This window comes from Vespa velutina, chromosome 25 (genome assembly GCF_912470025.1).
Source record: "Vespa velutina chromosome 25, iVesVel2.1, whole genome shotgun sequence".
Classification (NCBI taxonomy): domain Eukaryota; kingdom Metazoa; phylum Arthropoda; class Insecta; order Hymenoptera; family Vespidae; genus Vespa; species Vespa velutina.
The window spans coordinates 2801909-2819633 of NC_062212.1; the positions used below are offsets into that span (position 1 = coordinate 2801909).

At 41.7% G+C, this 17725-nt stretch overlaps 1 protein-coding gene across 2 annotated transcripts; it reads left to right on the top strand.

Moving 5' to 3' along the window:
* The first annotated feature begins 1151 nt into the window (after positions 1 to 1151).
* LOC124957247 lies at positions 1152 to 6589 on the top strand. 2 transcript variants are annotated; one of them, XR_007103475.1, is made up of 2 exons: positions 1152 to 5332; positions 5675 to 6589. XR_007103475.1 is itself a non-coding variant. In XM_047514100.1 (2 exons), exon 2 carries the CDS (start codon positions 2841 to 2843, stop codon positions 3498 to 3500), a length of 660 nt encoding a protein of 219 aa, XP_047370056.1. In that variant the 5' UTR covers positions 1152 to 2043; positions 2129 to 2840; the 3' UTR covers positions 3501 to 5619. The 2 variants fall into 2 exon arrangements, 1 of the variants encoding a protein (XP_047370056.1); XM_047514100.1 differs by lacking the exon at positions 5675 to 6589 and having other exon boundaries at positions 1152 to 2043; positions 2129 to 5619.
* The last annotated feature ends 11136 nt before the right edge of the window (positions 6590 to 17725 follow it).

A 17725-nucleotide genomic window follows, 5' to 3' on the forward strand; every position in this document is an offset into this window, starting at 1 on the left:
AGATCGGCCCCACAAGGATCAGACACGGGAGAACTAGAGAAGCTCTTTGAGCAGATAGATATAAGTAGGATGCCTGGCAAGACGGAGGGAAACGGCGCGAATAATTCTCTTACCATCGGTGAGAGCGATTTGGATTCTAGTTCCGGAACCCTATTCGAACCAATATCATGGCCATACGAATGGCAGAATCAGGAAGAGCAAACATTCAGAATTGCATAGAACCTTACGGAAACTCGGGACAGATTGACAATGAGAAAAAACAATCTAGCAATATTTATTACTCAACAAAGAAACCCATGCGATGAAGGTGCTAAGCAGCTCCAGGATATGAATAAACTCCCAAATTATAAGGATTTAACACTGGGACGGGCAAGGGTTACGAAATATGGATATAAAAACTTAATATCATTAGTCATTAGAGAGAATATTAATGTGATATCGGACATAGAAATTCTGAATAATGCTCTGGAATCGCTCTTATCGGTATGAAGGGAACTGGATTTACGTACGGTAAGCATCTTCAGTCCAAACAAGAATAGATGATATACCATAGATATATCAAGAATAGAATATATATCATAGATGGGAATACATTCAACAAAGGCTAGGAGAATTATTCGACATGGAAGATTGCACAATTTGTTTCTGTAGAAATTTGGTTAGAATACTCAAGGAGAATGAGCGTGAGGACTTAATACGCGAAAACCACTCATCTGATTTAGGGGGTCACAAGGGAGTGACTAAAATTTGTAACAGAATTAGAACAAGATATATTTGGGAGAATATGAAAGGGCTGATACAGACCTTTACTCAAAGTTGTTTGGATTGCCAATTGAAGAAGCTAATCAGAGTAAAAATACGCAACCAATGGTTTAAACGCGCCACCAGGATCGGCATTCGATGAGATAGCACTCGACGTAGTGAGTCATCTAACTCAGACTGAAAAGGGGAATAAGTACATTTTGACGATTCATGATCAGTTGACAAAATTCTAATTAGCCGTCCCTCTTGAGAATACGACATCGATAGACATAGCCAAGATATAGCCAGACATAGCTTTGATTTCAAATTTAATATGTAAGTTTGGAGCGCCTAAGGCAATACTCACGGATCAAGGATCAAATTTCTTAAGTACCCTACTGCGAGCCATAGCGCGTAAATTTAAAATAAAGCAATACAAAACTACAGCCTTCTACCCACAGTCCAACGGATCACTAGAAAGGTCACATCATGTCTTAATCGAGTACCTGAAGCAATTCACGGAGAAGGAAAAGGATTGGGACGAATGGGTAGATACGGCTATCTTTTCGTATAATACAAGTGTACATGAGGGAACTCGATACACGCTCTATGAGCTGGTCTTCGGAAAACTAGCTAGAGTTACAGCCTCAGATCCACCTTTGGACGATGAAATGGACAGGACATACTTACAATACTACGAGAATCTAATAAATAAAATAAATAGAACACAAGAGGTAGCACGACAAAATTTGATGAGATCCAAGGAAATATCAAAAAGATATTATGACAAGAAAGCAAGACCGTTAACTTTAAGGGAAGGGGATAAGGTGTTTTTATTAAAGGAACCTACTAACAAATTCGGCAACCAATATACAGAACCTCATCAGATTTTAGAAATACTTCCTCGTAATAATGTCAAATTATCAATAGGAAACCCTACTAGGGTAGTGAATGTTAATAAGTTAAGAATATCTAAAATGAGATAGGTTAAGGTGATTGTTTTGCAGAAACCATGGGGCTTCTCAGCTTTTTAATAACAACATTAGGAATCATCAGCAAATGTTTCTGCTTGTTGGGGTACGACTGTGGGGGAGAATCAACAAACATGACGACCATTTCACTATTGGACACGGGGGAAAGTAATATCCCGTCGCATGCACCCAATGCTACAGAAGTCTATATTCAGCTTCTACAGTTAGCAGAGTACGATCATACACACGTACACCAGTGCCGAGTGGAGATCGACAGAACAATCTATTATTGTGGAATGTCTTCACACGTGTCAGCTGATCAAAATGGAAGGTGAATATACGTAATGGATTTAACAGCTGAAGCATGCAAGGCTATATTCAACACCAGTATCATGGGGATAACACCAACCCTATAGGTATCAGGTTTGCGGGCCAATGCCACCGAGTATCGGAGTGCCACGGTGGCAGGACCGATTTTAATGGACGGCAAGTGTTCTGGAACACAATACGCCGATCCGTACGGCACGTGGGACAATGTAGTGGTGGAAGCATCGATAAAGATTAACATCAACGAATATTATGCTACTGTGAAGATAACACAAAACAATGTAATCCTGAGTAAAGATGAAGTGTGCGTATTCATGGATGGAATGTGTATCACCGATGAGGAAGGAAATGCGTTTTAGTCAACCAGACTGGAGTCGTCATGTAACTTCGATAATTACAAGGTGTTATATGAAGGACTTACGACCAAATTAAAAGCTATGGGCAATACGGAAGTATACCCAGACATATACACTATTACGACTCAAGACGTCACATTCACTTTGGAAAAAAGAGAGGAGCATCATCTGTGTGGTTATACGCTACTACTCAGCGAGCATTCAAAGTTATTTATTCTAGAGACACAGAAGGGAAGGACCTTCGCGTCAAAAGCAAAATTATCGGTCGAAAACCTCGATCTATTCGCCTACGTCAACTCCAAATTTGTCTACCTCGAAAAGCACATAAGAACGCAAATGACAGCTCTATACAGTGACGTAATTAGGCAAAAGTGCAAACTGGATAAGCAGGTCCTTAAGAACGCTTTGGCATTAGCGACCCTTCGCCCAGATCGCTTATACAATCATGAAGGCAGCGGGGTACATGGCTGTAACTGTAGGAGAAGTTATTCACATAGTGAAGTGTACACCCGTCCCAGTCAGCATAAGGCTATCAGAAGAATGTTACCACGAATTACCTGTGACGCATCAAAATAACAGTCTTTACCTGACACCAAAATCGAGAATATTGGTAAAGACAGGTACCATAAAAGAATGCAACGCTGTATTACCATCCATGTACTACTTGGAGGGGAATTGGTACAGGCTGACACCGAAGCTTGTGGAGGTACTCCCTCCCCAAATACTCCAACCATTGACCAAGCTGGCATGGAAATACACCAATACAAAAAACTTAATGACAAGCGGAATTTATAAGCACCAGGACTTAGGCAACTTACGAGATCATATCATGTTTCCTGCAGAGAGACCTGGACTTCCAAATACAATTGCCAGGGGAGCTACAGGACACCGAATCCCACCCAACACCGTTTCGATGTATAATTTATTGGGAGAAGCAGACATCAATAAGATTACGGACAGCGCAATCTCGAAACTGTGGCAAGGCTTTTTAGCATTTGGATCAGCCAATGCTGGAATGATCGGACTGTTTATTTTAATCAAAAGTGTAAAATTATGTGTCGACGCCATTATCAGAGGATATGTACTACATACGGTCTATGGATGAAGCCTACATCTGCTAGGAGCCATCTAGAATTCGTTGACACACCTACTCCTTCATCTGGGACGATCGGAGAAACAAGACGAAAAGAAAACAACAGAGAGTGACGGAAACAACGATGCCATCGAAGTAAGAGTGGACGACCCAACGGATGATGCTACTCCAACACCCGCAATCAGGGGAAGCTCGAAATACTCAATTTTTGAAAGCATCCTAGCAGCTTGTAAAAACAAGTCGTCAGAAATAGAAATTTCCTAACGACTCAATTAAGTGAGGAGGTGTCACGTCACCATGTGACGATGTGTGTTACCCAAAGCATCTCTAAATAATAGAATATAAATAACAGAAATGCTAATCCTAATCGGTAATCTTATTGTCGATAGTTCTACTGTAGGTAAGCCTACCATCGGTAATTCCACTGTCGGTAAACTTCCGTAGGTAAATCTATAGTCGGTAACCCCATAGTAAATAAACACATCTTAGAAATATTAACAAGATTGATGATTCGCTATCAATACTAAAAAAAAGAAACACTATTGTTAAATAAGACTCATTTAATTTATAAATGAAAGAGCGTATGTTAGAATAAAAAGTTAATAAACAAATCGAATAAAAATAAAAGGATAAGATTTAAAATACGAACTACTATAAAATCAACAATATATATACACCCTCACCCACATATAAACAATTAATAATAAATTGGTAATGCTAAGAAACATTATATTGCATAGTTATTAAGAAATAATTATTATTAAAAATGACAATAATTATTAATATATTATTAAAACCTTCATGTATTCACAATGGTACGAATTACTACAAGGAATTTGTTAACAAAAAATATAACATTATAATTTCTTAATATAAAATAATAAAGATGAAGCGACAAGTCCAAGAAATTCTTATCACGAATGGCAAGACTACATGCAGTGATAGCCGCATTCTAAAGATTAAAGGATTCCTGGAATTACACCCGGTGATAACCGCATTCCAGAGGCTAAGGATTCCGAGAACTACATCCGGTGGTAACCGCCCTGGGAACTAAGAAATTCCAAGAACTGCTGCATCCAGTGATAACCGCATTCCGGAGGCTAAGAATTCTCGGAACCACATCCGGTGATAAGCGTCGACTGGTAGCAATTCCCAGAAAGGCGACGAAGGAATGCTTACACCGCATCACGCCACGTCTTTCCCACGGGCAATGCCTTCGCATGTAGGCGGCAAGTATGAGCGGCGCGCGTGCGCAGCAACACCATCTGGTAGTCGACCAAGTGGGAGAGCAGCGACGCAGCAGCCAGTTTTCATCCGTCGCTCAACTCGATCAGCAGCAAAAACTTCAGCTCCGCGCTTAAGAATTATGAAGATAAATCAACTTAATATTGTACTTAGAAAAAGTAGATAGGTCTACTGGGTACTCTTACTATTATTACCTTACGCTTTATAGGCAGTTACGTTTTCAAGCGCGAATGTTTTGTTAAGCAAGTATACAAGGTTATAACGAGAGAATATATTTTTCTTTCCTACCGGTTAAATCGGTGAAGTTGTAAGTCGTACACGAGTTAAAATAATAAAATTACCGCGTATCGCGAGTTTCGCGTAATAATACATATATTTAGTGTATCTTTAGTGTTCATTAAATAGTTATTGTTAAATTGTGGTGCTACTTCTCTTTCCTTCCATCGACCATCGATCTTTCCATCCGTACATCTAAAGAAATTGCAGATCTTTGAATTAGTACTATCCAAGGGGGAGAAATCGAGTCCAGGCTATAGGAACATCGATTTTGCGTTAACGCACTAACATCCTTCATTGTCTTGGGAAGCTTGGCAGCAACGGTAAGTCAGCACGCATATAGTGGCTTTAGTCTACATCAAGAAAGCGGACGGTTTTCTATGCAACAGCCTTTCTTCGAGCAAAAAGAATTATTTACTCTCAATCCCCAGTCTGCACCAAAACGAGAGGAGTCTGCAAGGTTAGAGTAGAAGGTTTAGGCCTCGACCTGACCGTATTAGCAGCTCACAATTACAATTCTTTTTTTTTGTTTTCGCCCATCTGGAACGTAACAGTTTCTTTGTTAGAGAAGCTTATTTTCGTTTATTACCTCACCTTGCCTATTCAAGTTATTATATATATATATATATATATATATATATATAAAGAAAGTATACTTTCTTTAGGTAGATTTGCCCCGCCCTTCCTTTGTCTTTTGTTAACTACAAATTCTTTTGTTATCTACAAATCGAGCCGTGAAGATTTTGGGAGAGAAACGGGCAGTGAGAAAGAGAACGCCACGAGAGAAGTAGCACGAGAGTGTAGTGTGAAATTTAACCAATGTAAATAATAAACGTAAATTGTCGTTTCTTTTGTTAGAGAAACTTATTTTCGTTTATTACCTCACCTTGCCTATCCGATTTATTATATATATATATATATAACTAACACAATTATATGACACATTCGAGCCCAATATAAAGGGAGTCTCTATTATTACAAAATAACACCATTATAGAGCACACAATAGCAATAGGTAATAAATATGTAAGCGATACAATAAGGAGAGGAAAAGAAAACTAAAAAAAAGTTATAGAAAGCGATGCCGAACTCTGAGAGAAATAAAAGGGACCTAGGAGCTCAAGGAATTCGAAGAAGCGAAACTACCGCTCGACGTACGTGTTCTTCGGATGGAAATATCTAAAATTTCGTCCCTACAAAGCGACGCCAAACTCCGCAAAGGAGCAGAAATCCAAAGAAGTAAGAAAACGAAACCACCATCCGTCGTACGTATTATCCGCATAGGTATCTCCAAAATTTCCATTCCCACCACGGGACAACGATAGCGGCAGATTCAAAACCACTTCGCACGGCGGCGCTACTTCGAGCCGCCTACCGCAGATCGACGGAGGACATAAGCGGCTGCATCGCTCGTCTCCGCGGTTATTGATCGAGTTTTCGACGACTAAGCATTGGTCTTAACTTTGATCATACTACCGTACTGTTAGTCTTATTTTATACTTAGAAATTTCATCTATACACTGTACTTAAAAATTTTAATAAATTAGTTTGTTAAGTTTTAAATTCAGTGTTCGTTCAATTAACCCCGGCTGTGCTTCCCAGGCAACATCGCGTAAATCTAAAGTCATTAATTTCTCTCGCGAGTCTCAAGATCTTCCTACTACACAGTCGACAAGTTCGAAGCTAAAGCTTCCATTATTCAAGTGAAAACCTTTTTACCTTAATTATCCTTTACTAGAGATGCGTACGAATCAGGCAATAACATCCTTATCCGATAAGTAGGGGTGCGTACGAATCGTATGAGTTATCGTAACCTTATTCAACAACGGAAAACTAGAGGTTCGTCCGAATCGCACGAGTTGCCGTAACCTCATCCAATCCCCGATAACTAGAGGTGCATACGAATTGCACGAGTTGTCGTAACCATCCTCTAAATAATAGCTTAGATTATTATTCCTCGTTTTTACATCTCATCTATCTTTATACCGAGAACACGATGTGGTGGTAAGAAGTATCACCTACGGCGGATACTCGCGTCATATTACGATCCGTTCCATTATCACGGAGACTTGAGAATCGCGTCATCCGAGAACACGGGTAAAAGCGAAATAATTCCATACCGTCTCGTGCATATCACTACCGAAGAAACAATCTACATCCCGAGGAACTTAGCACCATCTGATCCCAGGGCGAAGAACAGCTTGGAGTTTCCTATCAACGTTGCCGAGCCAGACGACCGCGTATAGGTGTCCATCCCGTGCCGCGAACTGCGTATAGCAGGTAACAGCCAAAAAGGACACAAATCTCACGAAGGTTGGAGCTCCTCAAGGTAAGTTCCGAACTTAAAAAAATTTTTGAGGCCCGTACCGAGTGGGACGTAACACAAAACTGGTGTCAACGGTGGGAGCTGCGAAATATACGCGACGTCTTTCGATAAGGCAAACCTTCCCGAAAAAATGGAAACGCGTAGTGCAAGGCCTAGGCGACCCAACGAACAAGAGTTAGAAGACGTTCAGAGAAAATTACTCAATTTTGAATCTCAATTGGTTGCACGCGAAGACGTGATGAGGCGCGAATCAGAGCGACCGAAAATAGACACCGATCCCCTCGTCTTCATGATGCAGCAAATCCTTGCAATGAGGAACGAGACTCGATCGAAAACCGATCAACGAAGCGTTAGGGATAATACTGCGTTTTGACGGAAAAAATATGCCTCTTACGTTGTTTATCAAGGCATCAAAAGAGCTCGTCAAATGATACCGGATTATCCAGAGGAGTTGGTTCACCCAAGCTGCTATAAATAAAATTCACGATACCGCGTACCACGCTATAGGGAAGCAAGAATTTCATAACATGAATACACTATGCAATAGACTCCGACAGACACTAGGATCCGTACATTCACAAGAATTCTACAGAGCCGAGCTTAGGAATATCTTAATGCGCGAGAATGAACATATGATAGATTACACCAGTAGAGTAAAATCTTTCCGAAGCATGTGACGGCGCTATAGAGCTGCACGCAAAAATACAATACGAATTAAATAGAAGGAAAGCCGCGAAATCTTGGCATTTAAAAGATAACAGCGAACGAGCAGCTGACCAGTATTATCACGAGTCGCGAAAAGCAAAACTAATACGCGCGTAGCACGAATCAACGCCACACGTGAAATCTGTTCCTATTGTAAGAGAGTAGGACATACGCGGGTCCGATTCTACAGAAACAGGCAGGAGTCGCAAAGGCATGATCCTACTCACAGATCGTACTATCTTCCTCCGCCTCCTTCTCGTCCATCACACACATCTCGAGCTGTAGGACCATCCCGCTCTCCCATTAAAGAATGCAAATATTGCAAGAATTATGGGCATACAATCGAAGAATGTCGTAAATAGAAGTGGCAGGTATGTCTGTCGGGAAACGCGAGCTACCCACCGACAAGAGACGCGACTTCAGGAGTAAGCGCGCAAACGCGTCAAATCATTGCGGTAAGGACGGACGAGCCAACTACGTCCGCACAGTCCGATTAAGTAGTGATCCGAGCTCACCTTCTGTCGTCATCTCCTCAAAAGACCTTAAAGGAGATAAAGAATTTTTAGTCGACACAGGATCAGAACCGAATATTTTAAAAATAGATAAGGCAGACGACTATTTGATGTGTAATGAAGCAAATAAGATAAAATTAACCGGAATTATGAAGGAAACGGTGAGTACGTACGGAACGTGCACCATCGACGTCTACGGATACCCCGTAGAATTTCACATTGTTCCCGACTCCTTTCCCATCCCACATGGCGGCATTATCGGGTCAGACTTTTTTAAGGATGCTGCGAAAATAAACTTCATTAAGGAACATGTAGAATGGCACGGAATGACTATGCCCTTCGTCAAACCGAAGGATATAACCATTCCGGCGCGGATTAGCAATATTATAAAAATAAAAACGTTAGAGAAAGAAAATAAAACAGGCTATGTGCCTCAGCTAAAATTAGGAGAAGGAATCTACGCAGGTGAAGCCATTGTAAAAAGTAACAATGGAGAAGCCTTTATCAAAATAATTAATACAAAAGAGGAAGACGTAAACGTGGTAATTCCGAAAGTCGAACTACAGGATTTCGTTACGGTCAATACGTGCATTATATCGAATTGAGAAAGTGAAAGCACGGGTATAGAGAAAGAAGAAATAAGAGATTTTTATCTCTCCGTCAAAAACAATTCGTCAAACGTGACCAGTAAGTCAGGAATGCAGGCCTTATCTCCCTTAGAGCGAGATAACGACGCACGAGACATAGAATGCTTTGCGCACGAGACCGAGATTACGCAATAGACAAAGGCCGCCACGAGTTCTTCCCTCTCCCTCTCCTCTCACACTTGCTCTTGTAAGCCAGTCACTAACACAACTAGCGAACGTTACGCTATAGCATCAGAAAACATAAATCTGAGATCATTGAACGCAGAAGAAATCAACACGGCAAAACAGATGATAAAAGAATCAATAGATTTATTTCACCTACCAGGAGATAAGCTAACCTATACTAATACGATAACCCATAAGATAGAAACGGTAGATTCTACGCCAGTCTCCATTAGACAGTATTGATTCCCTCCCGTTCACAAAGAAGAAATAAACGAACAGATAAGTGAACTCTTGGGGAACAAAGTCATTCAGACCTTGACATCACCTTATCATTCTCCTCTATGGATCGTTCCAAAGAAAGCAGGCGCCGACGGAAAGAAACGATGGCGATTAGTAATCGACTACAAAATGTTAAATGAAAAAACAATTAAAGATAGCTATCCTTTACCCAACATCACGGAAATATTAGATCAATTAGGAAGCGCAAAATAATTCAGTAATTAATGAACTCAATTCTCACAGGACTCCAAGGAAATGAACTCTTCGTTTACCTAGATGACATAGTTATCTACTCCAGCTCTTTATCAGAACACATAGTTAAATATCGGAAATTATGCGATTGATTGAGAACCGCAGGATTAAAGCTACAACCAGAGAAGTGCAACTTTCTTAGGAAAGAAGTAACGTATCTAAGGCATATAATAAGTTCGGACAGTGTGAAACTCGATCCAGGGAAGATAAGAGCAGTAAAACAATTCCATATACAGCTAAAAGCATTAAGCAGTTCTTAAGACTAGCCGGTTACTACAGACGATTTATACCTAATTTCTCAGCAATAAGCAAACCTCTTACGAACCTTTTGAAAAAAGACTGTTTTTCCATTCAAATGGGAAAACAACCAGGAGAATGTATTCAGAACGTTAGTAAATAAGCTATGTCAAGAACCACTTCTTCAAAATCCAGATTTCTCCAGAAACCTTTCTTTGTTACTACTGATGCATCTAATTACGCTATAGGTGGTATACTAAGTCAAGGCGAAATAGGAATTACCTATTGCATATACATCTAGACTTCTTAATCAGGCAGGACAAAACTATTCCACAATAGAAAAAGAACTTCTAGCTATCATTTATGCAGTGAATTATTTTAGGCCTTATCTCTATGGTACTAACATCTCAATCGTAACGGATCATAGACCGTTAGTGTGGTTAAATTCCGTCAAAGATTTAACATCAAGACTAATACGTTGGAGATTAAAATTAGCCGAGTATGAGTATAGTATAGTGTATAAAGCAGGAAAAAGAAACGTGAACGAGGACGCATTATCGAGAAACCCCGTTGAAATACATAAACAAATACTCCCCATAGTAGGGACAAGCTCAAGTGAGGAAGAATTATATACGTCCAAGAATAAACAAACGCATCTTCAAGATCGGAAGACGAACGATACGAAAAGCGAAACCACTCGAGCCTCACTTAACGACGAAACGGACGATACGAACGACGAAAACTCAACTGACGAAACATACTCACGCGTCGATAGAAAATTTATAGAAATAAAGGATAGAATAATCATGCATAATGGTAACATTGCCTTCTTCACGACAACTAACGGAACACCGGTCGACATAGGTGCAAAGGTACTCGCGGACAATAACAAGCTACCCACCATTACTGACGCAACTCAGTAAAAAAAAGAGTAAAAATAGCTAAAATGGGTAAGAGATATTTAATAGCATTACGGATACGTCAAGGAGAGAATATCATTCTCAATACAAGTAGAAAACTTAGATGAAGTCCTTCACTCTCTTCCTGACGCGGCTATTGAATTACAGCTAAAAACCATCGCGATCACTAAAGGACCAGTGGGTGATATACCCTGGATATACCCTTTTAGTTTTACAATGTAAAACAAAAAATTCGCTCAATCTTTTTAGAAAGCGAAACGAAGATTATTGTACTAAAACATGAAATTGTAGTATCCAAGGAGATTGAACGAAAAGGAATCATATACGATAACCACTCGACACAGTTAGGCGGACACAAAGGTGTTTCTAAGAATTAGACAGAACTATTATTGGCCGAACCTGAAGCGAGATATACAAAATTTCATACATCAATGTAAAAGCTGTCAGACGAAGAAACTAGTCAGATTAAAAACTCATCAACCAATGACTATCACCGATACGTCCGGGAAGGCGTTCGATAAAACCTCAATGGATATCGTAGGTCCACTATCGACTACGAATTTAGGAAAAAGCTATATACTAACTATCCAAGACCTTCTTACTAAATATTCGTTGGCAATTCCACTTCAACAAGCTTCTTCGGAAGAAATAGCAGACACGTTTATAAAAAATGTCATATGCCGATTTGGCTCTCCAAAAGGAATCTCGCGAATTAACCGATAATTACTCTATACGCGAGACTATGAATATCGTGCCACGATTCGACGAAAAGAATATGACTGTAACACATTCATACGTGCTTGTAGGAGAGCACGAGAAATGATGCCCTCGACTTCTGTAACCACAGCCACCAATGGTAAACTTATGATCAATAACTCAAAAGGCGTAGCATACACAACTATCGTGGACTGTGATATAGAAACTTTCTGTGTAATAGATTACGTCAAATCTTCGGAACCTATCCTACGCATGAACATATAGGTCAGAATTACGAAACATTCTCATGCGTAATAACGAATCAATGATAGACTACATAGGACGAGTTAAAGATCTGTACCAAGCCTTGATATATGAGATACGCAGTAGACAGGGAATAACCGAAGACAAACAATGCGAAATCGACGATCTCACCTTACAAAGTAATATAGTATATAATAATAACATCGTTTGATAATACCGCGTTTTTGTAGAAACCTCTCAGACGCATACGACCAGGCATTAGAGTTATACGCTATGATGGAATATGAGAAAGAACGTAGGAGAGATTTCTCGTTTCTTAGGAACGATATAACGAATCACGTTTTCGAAACAATAGAAATAAATCAACACGTGTCGTACACACGTCCTCTCCTCCTAAGGAATGTACATATTGTAAAAGGATAGAACACACACGGGAGGAATGCTTCAAATTTAACCCGTTGAGCGCCATGCCGATTTTGAAGGCAGTCCCCGTCAGGCCACGCGCGCCACTTAGAAGCGCTGGTATTGTAGGGCCAATGTCTCTTATCGCAGTAGAAGAGAGTTTACGTTTAGAACGACACGCCCATAGGCATTCATTCATTCGACACGTTACGCGCAAAGTCTGTTTTGTTTTCATTATGGAATCGTAGACGGTGTTTCTATTACGAATAAATCGTCTATTGCAGTCCTTGGCCTCGTGTAGACAAAAATTTTCTTTAGCCCTGACTGTCGAAATGTCAGTCCGAGAGTATGAAAGTGACAGCAGCAGTGAAATAAGGTTTCCAGACAAACGGCGTAGAGTGGATATATTTTTATCATTTAAGGAAGAGGAGGAGATTGTTGGAGAATAGCATGACCCGAGGGGCAATCAGCCTAAGATTGTGCCATTTACACATCCTCCTGGGTTTGTAAGTGAAAACTTATATAGGGGATCGACATACCCGTAGAAAGCAGCTATCTATTATTTGTGCCGGATGAATTGTTCGAGAAAATTGCCGAACAAACAAACTTATATGCAGCAAAGAAATTAGAAGGTGGACACGTGCATCGCTTGACAACGTGAAGAAGAAACAAATAAGTCTGAAATAAAGAGATTTTTTGGACTAATTCTATGGATGGGATTAGTAAAACTAACAGCTATACACCAATATTGGTCCAATGATCCTGCCTATATGCAAACATTCCCAAAAAAAGTGATGTCAAGGAACAGATTTGAACTGTTACTAAGAATGCTACATTTTGTAGACAACCACAACAGTAATGGTTCGTTTATTCAAAACACAACCAGTTATAGACACTTTGGAAACCAATTATCAAAAATATTACAATCCATCCGAGTACATATGTATTGATGAATCATGCTTGGTTCCCTTTCGTGGCCGCATTATATTCAGGCAATATTTGAAATAAAAGCGCCACAAATATGGAATCAAAATATTTAAATTGTTCTTTGGATCGGGATATACGTATGCTTTCCGTGTATACGAAGGGAAAAATTTAAAAAGAGAAAACACTACGCCCACTAACATCGTAATGTCTCTTTGCAGAGATCTATTCCATAAGAGACACACATTATACACTGATAAGTGGTACACGAGCCTAGAATTAGCGGAAAAATTGATCCACAAAAACACCCATTTTGTGGGAACACTGCGTTCAAATAGACGAGGAAATTCGCAGCAAGTTATATCAACAAAATTAAAACGAGCAGAAATCATAGCGAAAGAAAATAATCAAGGAATAACCATTTTGAAGTGGAGAGATAAGAAGGACATCCTAGTTCTATTGACAAGGCACGCGTCAGAAATGGTGAATGTTCAATGCCGATCAGGAAACAAGTTCAAGCCACGAATTATAGTAGATTACAACAGAGGAAAGGCGGCTGTCGATTTATCCGACCAAATGAACTCCTACAACAATCCGTTACGCAAGTCCACAAAATGGTGTAGAAAACTAACCTTCGAACTATTATTGAATACTACTATCGCGAATCACTCGCAAACAAATGGCTTCATCGAACGTTCTCATCACGTACTCATCGAGTTCCTCAAGCACTTTATCACCGAAAATAACGATTGTGATAATTGGGTCGACATAGCAATGTTCTCCTCTAATACGAGCGTGCACGAGGAACCGATGAACAATTATATTTGGTCAACTAGCTAGGACACCCAACGAGTCCATCTACAATGACTTACAGAATGAAACATGCGCGAATTATTTGGGCGTATTAAACGAACAGTTCAACAAATCTCAAAAGCCAGCAAGACATAATTTAAATCTGTTCAGAATATAAAGCAAAAACGTACTATGACAAAAGGCAAAGAATCGTTAATTTTAAAGTATATGATAAGCGTATATTTTAAAAGGAACGCAAAAGTGGAAATTCAATGATAGATATATAGGACCATTTGACGTCATAGAGATCAAGGAAAAAAATAATATAAAAATATGTACCCACAAAGGCAATTGTGTAGTACATACCATATAATAGATAAAAACTCAATAAGCTAGTTTAATTTCCAAGCTCGATAAGTCGACATTATGGAAATCTGCATCACCGACACGCGGTTTCAATAAGCGCAGCATGGCGAAACAGTCGCTCTCCTTTACATGATGACGATCGATAAGGCGGCTTCCCACAACATCGATAGTCGATAAGAACTAGCATATAAGCAGCGCAAACAGGTGCGTCAGTATCAGTTGTTCTCTCCTACGAGACAAATCAAATATATAATCTTCAGTCGAAACCATAAATATTCTTTTTATAATACTAACTTTAGTAAGAATAGCAGTGGTCTTAGTCGGATATGATAGTGCAACAATTTCATTAAATATCTCTACATTTTCTCTTCTGGATATAGCCGATTGCGAGATACCAAATCTACAAACTACCAACAACTCCTACAGTCTACATACAGCTATTACAAGCAGCCAATTACAATTCGGTAAAGTACTGCAGTGCAGAGTAGAAATCGACAGAACAATATTTCATTGTGGAATGCACTCCCACAAATCCATCGTCCATAATGGACGTTAGGAGTATTTATTCACATTAAATCACCATCTATGCCAACAAGTACACTCAACAAAAAGTCTCTCTTTGAGTCTAAATGCCTACATAAGAGAATTACTCAATGACAAGGCAGATACAATAAGTTTAACTATTAGCGGCACAGTTACAATCGATAGAACATGCAAAGGTCTCAGTATAGCGACCCCTATGAAACTTGGGATGACGTGGTAGTTCAAGCCTCTCTCAGAATAAAGCTACGCGACTTACGCTACAGTCAAAGCAACCCCGCCCCCCCCCGTGGGTAGGGGGAAGCAGAATACTCCTACAGTACTCTCTGCTTGTTGTAAAAGGCGACTAAAAGGGATTGAGTGAATGGTTTATGAATGTTCTTGTATGGCTATTCCTTCCTTTATACTTCTTGACATATCTTTTTCTATTCTATCTCTCTCTCACTAGCTTCCTTCCGTTCCTTTCCTTTCTGCTGGGGAGCTTGGCTCCCACTAATATATCTTAATACATGACATGGATAGTACGATGAAACTAATAAGCGGGCGTGGGAGGGATACCCACGCCACGGCGGTGTCAGGTGGTGGTAGAGTAGGCCACCCACCGTCGTCAACCAACGACTGCCAGGAGAGCTCGGGGTAGGCAACCTGGCCTCAGCTCTGGATGATGCGTCAGGAAGGATACCACAGGTAGGCGACCTGGCCTGCGGTGTATCTAATGCGCCAGGAAGGATACGAAACGAAGAGTACCAAGCGGAGGAACTGGAAAGAACTGCCAGTGCTGTTGAGAGCATGCGGCTCTCCTGATCTCGCCAAAGCAGGGGAAAAGGCACGAGCGCGCAAGACCTATGATCTACTCTTCTGAGGAGGATGAGCTGGGGGCTGACTGGCCCGCACTAGGTGAGGGTGGCCCAGCGGAGACTCCCTTGTCTCAAGTGGAGACTGGTAGGGTGCTGAATAGCATCCGGGAAGCCTCCATGGCGGCAGAAAGTGCCAGGCTGAGATGCCGCAACCTTAAGGATGAAATCTCAGGGATGATGAAGAATTCCCATAAGGTAATGATGAGGGGAATTAAGACCCTGAGCAAGAGGCTCGAAACCCGGGCGGACGATCCTCCGTCAGCCAAGGAAACCATTGCGCAGCTGAAGGCAGAATTGAGGGCCAAGGATCTGCGCAATAAAGAGGACATGGAGGAAAACGTTCGCCTCAAGAGGGCGAATAAAAGAATGGAGAAGGTTCTGGAGAATCCACCGGCTGGGAATAGCCGATCAAAGTCTCCGGATGTAAGGGAGTCAATAAGGGTACTGACGGAGGTTGTCCGCGGTATCCAACAACAGATATAACAGCTACAGCAGCAGCAGCAGCAGCAGCAGCGGCAACAGCAGCAGCAACCACAGCAGCAGCAGCAACAGCAGCAGCAGCAGCAGCAGCAGACATCGGGTGGAGCAACGATGGGAACTCGTGGGCCACACAAAGGCCCCACACTTCGTGCTAAGCCCACTCGACCCCCTGCGAAACAGGTAAGTGTAAGTAAGGCACTAATCGGACAGGAGGATTTTGTCCAGGTACTTGGCCGGAAAGAGAGACGAGCCCAGAGGAAGGAAACGAATGCTCTACCCCTAACTACATCTAAGGATGGAGTCAGCGAACGTCATCCCTTGCCGGGACAGGCAGCCTCTAGGAAGGAAGGGAAGAAGAAAAGTGGCGCGCAGCGAAGAAGGAAGAGGGAAAAAAGGGAAAGAGAAGTGGCTGCTATTTCTCTATCGTGTGCCGAGGAGACGACGTATAGAGACGTACTCCTTCGGGCCACGGAGAAGGTCAACCTTAAAGACTTGGGGATCGTCGGTATGACTTGTAAGAGAGGCCTCACAGGTGCCTTTATATGGCAAGTACGAGGCAAAGGGGCAAACGAGAAGGCCGTCCGGGTAGCGGAGGCCTTAAGGAGTTTCGTCCCAGGGATAAAGGTCAGTCGCCCCCTGCGTACGAGTACCATATGGTTGGTGGGACTAGATCCGGCCGCTAACGGTACCTGGATCAGGAATGCACTCCTGGAGTTGCATCCCGGAACAAACCCTAATCTCATTAAGGTAGGAGAGATCAGGATAGGCAGGGGTAGACTAGGCGAGACCAATGTCATGGCTCCGACGCCTGTCATCCAGGTGGCCCTGAAGAGGGACAGTATAGTCTTGGGACAGACAGCAGCGAGGGTGCAAGAACTTAGACAGAGGCCCCTCAGATGCCACCGGTGCCTTGCGCGAGGACATGTCGCAGCAATGTGCCCGGTTACAAAGCCCCGGGTGGATCTTTGCTATGTCTGTGGGAAACCGGACCACTTGGCCAAAATGTGTACAAACAAGGCAGCGTGCCCGGTTTGTGCAGATGCCGATCAGAAGCCGACCAATCATCGTGCCGGTTCTTAGGAGTGCCCGGTAGTGCCTCCCAGAAAATGGGTGGACAAGGCATACGGGAGTAGACCAAATGTCCGCGTGGAAACAATTCAGAAGGACCCGCATAAGGTCGTGGAAAGAACTGCGATGAAAACAGTGAGTGCGACCGAGAAGAACAAAAATAGTGGTGACGAAGATATGGAATCTTTACGGACCGGGGGAGAAGAAGCGATTCCCCTACGGCGGCGTGATCCACTCGGTGCTCCTTTATGGGACGCCGGTGTGGTGGCGCGCCGTCGTGGAGG